General features: G+C 52.2%; 1 protein-coding gene across 1 annotated transcript in view; it reads right to left on the bottom strand.

Moving 5' to 3' along the window:
• Positions 1–2,118: 2,118 nt before the first annotated feature.
• Positions 2,119–4,458, bottom strand: part of LOC114073261 (voltage-dependent T-type calcium channel subunit alpha-1H-like) — a gene marked incomplete at its 3' end in the record, with an annotated part of 4,505 nt that continues 2,165 nt past the window's right edge. The window contains exons 2-6 of the mRNA XM_027911051.1: positions 3,623–4,054; positions 2,875–2,975; positions 2,611–2,734; positions 2,413–2,481; positions 2,119–2,303 (exon numbers count right to left, since the gene is read on the bottom strand). Coding sequence (XP_027766852.1) covers positions 2,119–2,303; positions 2,413–2,481; positions 2,611–2,734; positions 2,875–2,975; positions 3,623–4,054 — 911 coding nt within the window. The remainder of the gene's footprint in view (positions 2,304–2,412; positions 2,482–2,610; positions 2,735–2,874; positions 2,976–3,622; positions 4,055–4,458) is intronic.

A 4,458-nucleotide genomic window follows, 5' to 3' on the forward strand; every position in this document is an offset into this window, starting at 1 on the left:
CAAGGAGGAGATCAAGGTTTCCACCACCAGCTTCAGACCCGGGGCTCTGCTGATGACTCTGGAAAAAAATGACAGGACAACGAAACTTTTAATTTTTCTGCACGACCTGTTATTATTCAGCTGCTTTTCCTCTTGCCTGGGCTGCAGTGAGGCTGACACAACCCTCCTCTACCTGCAGGCAGCGTTCAGAGACAATTAGGGACTTATCTGGACAGCCAGAACATCCCCAGTCACATTAGATGGAATTCAAACCGTGTCAGACACCCCGTCAGCAGAGTTGGGCTGCTGCTGGTCAGAGTAGGGAGGGAAGACTCTTTATGGGCAGAATATCCCAGAGTTCCCATTATGGGGCTGTTTGTACCTCTGCCCAGAGAGGTGACCCCTCTGAGGAGGGTCTGATCCAAGCAGAGGGGCCCAAATCAGGCAGGAACCTCCTTGCTCTCACAAGTGTGAACAGATTTACAGTGGTACTGGAGACTCTTTCTGCAGGTGGAAGAGTAGAGGCCTGGGCCCCGTGACAACTTTTGAAACAAAGGAATTCCAGTTTGCTTCCTAATTAGTTCCTGAGCTGCCCCTGAGCTGCCAGGACCCCCGTGAGCAGCAGCTCCACAGCCAAAGGGTAAATCCCATTAGGGAGCAGGTGAGAGGCCTGGAGTGCCCTGAGGCAGGTTTTGGGTATTTTGGAGAACCAAGTGTGTTGCTGCCCTGCACGAGTGCCTGGAGGATGGCTCTCCCATGGGTGTCTCAAAAATGTGCTTGCACACCCAGGTGAAACAACCCCAAGCAAGCTGTTCTGGGAAGGGGAAGTGGGTGTTTTAGCTGAAGAACATCCAAGCTGGTTTTAGGAGGGGTCTGTGGAGGGGACAGGGTGAGTCCTTGCAGGGGGCTGGAGCTCACACGGAATGAGGTCTTTGTGGCTGCCAAGCCCAGGGAAAAGAGCAGAGCTGTGTCTGCAGGGACAGGGCCTTTCCTGTCGGAGAGAAATCGTGTGGAGCCTGAACTGCACCTCCAAAGTGTGAGGAATGGTCCCTGGAGTAATGCAGGGAGAGGCTGTGCTAAGTGAAGCCATAGTGAGAGGTGATGAATTCCTTTCTATTCATAGGAGCTGGCCTAGTTATTCTCAAAGACTAATTTTCTCTTTTCCCTTTGCCTTTCCTCAGGAACTGCCTATGCCCTGAATTCTGTTCCTGGTTATGTGGGTCAGGCAAGTGCCCTGAGGAGCTGCCAGGGTGACCTGGCCAGGGTAACTCAGTGGCACCTGGTGAGCCAGCACTGCCAGGGGACCCTGATGCCACCAGCAGAATAGAGCATGGGAGCAAGAGAGGAGACAGAAACCCGAAATGACGTGTCACTGAGGAAACACAGAGCAGCAAAAAGCTGCTGTTCTTGTGGTCCTGGGCCTAAAACATTGGCTCTTCCTATCACTCTCACAAGCATGGCTTTGCACCAGAAAGCCTGCAGGTTTCTGGAGGTTTCCCATTTCCCCTGAAATTTCCTTTTAAAAAAGGTTTGTGTTTTCTTGCCAAGCAGGATGGAAATAGAACAGGAGCCGGGAGTGATAACAATCCCCCCAAGCAAGATCACTCTTTGTTATTGCATAATCACAACCTCAACACAAATTCTCTTTCCCCCTTTTCTCCAGCACTGAAAGCTCTCCCAGTCTGGCTCTGGCTGAGGGAAGGGATTGTTGTGCAGTGCTCTTGGTAGGAATGGGAGAGCAGGGAAAGATGCTGGAGCTTCTCAAATCCTTGTCAGCACCTGTTCAATGGCAAATTCTCTGCCATCCAACAGCAGCTCTTTGCTGGGGAGGGGGGTTGTGCAGCTGAAGAAGGAGCCAGACTGATTTGTAAAACCCTGATAAAAATGCAGTGTGGAGGAGGCACTGACTGCACTCACTGCCTGAGCACGATAACACCTCTCACTCCCAACTCCAGCCGCTCGTTTCCGAGCTGGAGGAGATGAATTATAACTCATTTCAGTGTTTTCAAACAGTTTCACCACTTTAGTGCTCCCCAAAGATGCTTCTCCTCATATTGCAGTTCAGTTTTTCCTGTTATTAAGCCAGACCTTGATGGATCACGTGCATTTTTTCAATCTCTTCGGCGCACCAGCACATACCGGAGAGGTCTCAAGGTCCGCAGAAGTCTCAAAACTCGAAGGACACCCAGGATTTTGGCTCCTCCTGCTGATGCCATGGACACAATAATGTCAATGATAGACACAAAGACCAGGACTCCGTCCAGAACGTTCCAGCTGCTCTGCAGGTAGGTGTTCTCCCCAGAGAAAAAGCCAAGAGCTACCACCTACAGCCAAGAGAGGACAGACATTTAAATCTACCCCCAGATCATAACCATGCCACGTTCTGGTCTGTGCCAGGCCTCGCTGTGGGCCATGGAATGAAGGTGGAATTACCTTAACCATCATTTCAGCCACAAAGATGGCAGTGAAGATGTAATTAGAAACGCTGAGGAATATCCTTTCCTGTCAAACACGGAACAACAAAGAGAGGCAGAGTTAGAAAACAAATATCTTTTTCTGTTGCAGGGTCTTGCCCTGAGAAGATGAAGATGGGGATGGGGGATCGAGGAAGGAAATGACCCAGGTGCTCACCGTGCTCTGTGGGTCTATGTCTGGTCTCTCCAGGGCAATAGTGATGCAGTTGAGAAATATAAAGACCAGCACCACGTGATCAAACATTTTGTGGGCGATGACCTTCTGACACATGGCCCGGAACCTGAGGAAATGGTGCGGAGAAAAATGGTCCTTCAGGTGTTTGGGGCAGTAAGAGATTCCTGCCCAAAAGCCTTCTCCGAGTACACTATCCCATCACCACAAAAAAACCTGCTGGGCTGGCGTTTCACTGCGAGTTCTTACCGATTCTGGGGGGAAAACAAGTAGAGGGACCAGTCTTCGTGAGTCTTGCACCACTGGGGTTTGTAGGGCTCCAGGGCTTTGCGGATCCGGTAGCAGTAACTCTGGATAAAAACAGAAGAGACATCTTTTCTTCCTCTTTTATTTTCCTGCCTCTTCAACTTTCACGGGTTTTTTGTGAAAGGGGGGGAGGGGGGAGGCAGTACATGGGGTTTCACAGCGCCTGTGGGCTGTCACAGCTTTTGGGACAGGGCTGTGATGGGTATTGTGTGATGGGAACAGGGAGGAAAAGGGGTGGAAGAAGGGGCTGCTGTGGAGTGACATATAAACATGGCTTCTAGGCAGGTGTTGTTTTGACCCCCAAAGCTGTGCCAAAACCAAAGAGGCCTGAAACAGCCAAAAAGCTAAGCAGAAAACATTCCTTTCAGACTTTCAAGATGTCAAACAGCTCTTGTGAGTAAAGACATTCACTAGCTGTTTTGTCCACAGTTTATTTTTGGAGGCATCCTGGGCCAGGGGGACATTCTTAATCAGTCCCCAAACGAGGCAAATGGATGCACATCCCCTTGTGGGAGACCACTGCAACAGCCCAACTCGGTGGCTCAAAAAAAGAGAGATCTTTTAGGAAGTGAAGGCCCATCTCTTGGATCGGATTGGTGTTCCCTACCCCAGCCACGAGGCAGCGACACCTTTCCATGGTGGATTTTTAATCAGCCCTCATGGGAACCCCCAACCTCCCCGCTCCACTCACATCCTCCATGTCGTCCTCGTAGTCCAGGGCGTCCTCCTTGTGCCCGTCGACGCGCAGGAAGAGCTCGCTGGGCACGTGCACCATCTTGCCGTTGCAGTCCTGGAACTCGGGGGGCAGCGCCACGGGGCTCACCCCGAGCGAGTGGCGCACGGGGGGCAGCTGGAGCAGCTCCGGCAGCTCCAGGGAGCTGCGGTAATCCAGCGACTCCGCCCGCCGGTGCAGCGAGGGCCGGCTCACCGTGCTGGACTTGGCGTCATCCGAGTCGTCGTCGGTGCTGCCCTTGCCCTCCCCCGAGAGCAGGGACTCCCTCTCTCCTGACTGGTTCTTCTTCTTGAGGCTCGGGGCTCTGCCCAGGCTGTTCCAGCTCGAGCGCCGGCTCCCCCAGTTGCTGCTGGTGCCCCAGTTGGCGCAAGGGGAACTGCGGAGGCTGGACTGGGAGAGAAGAATGACACTTGAGGGTTTGCTTGCAGGAGGCAGCTGAGGGATCAGAGAATCATAGAATAGATTGGGTTGGAAAAGACCTCCAAGATCATCAAGTCCAACCCCTGCTCCAACTCCAATTACTATATCATGGCACTAAGGGCCACGTCCAATCTCTTTTTAAAAACCTCCAGGGATGGTGAATCCACCACCTCTCCGGGTAGGCTGTTCCAATGCTTGATTACCCTCTCTGTAAAGAATTTCTTCCTAACATCTAACCTAAACCTCCCCTGGCAGAGCTTGAGCCCATGTCCCCTTGTCCTATTGTTGGTTGCCTGGGAGAAGAGACCAACCCCCACCTGGCTACAACCTCCCTTCAGGTAGTTGAAGAGAGTGATGAGGTCACCTCTAAGCCT

The sequence above is a fragment of the Empidonax traillii genome, unplaced genomic scaffold (assembly GCF_003031625.1).
Source record: "Empidonax traillii isolate 1590-97213 ecotype Southwest subspecies unplaced genomic scaffold, ASM303162v1 scaffold5840:size7015, whole genome shotgun sequence".
NCBI lineage: Eukaryota > Metazoa > Chordata > Aves > Passeriformes > Tyrannidae > Empidonax > Empidonax traillii.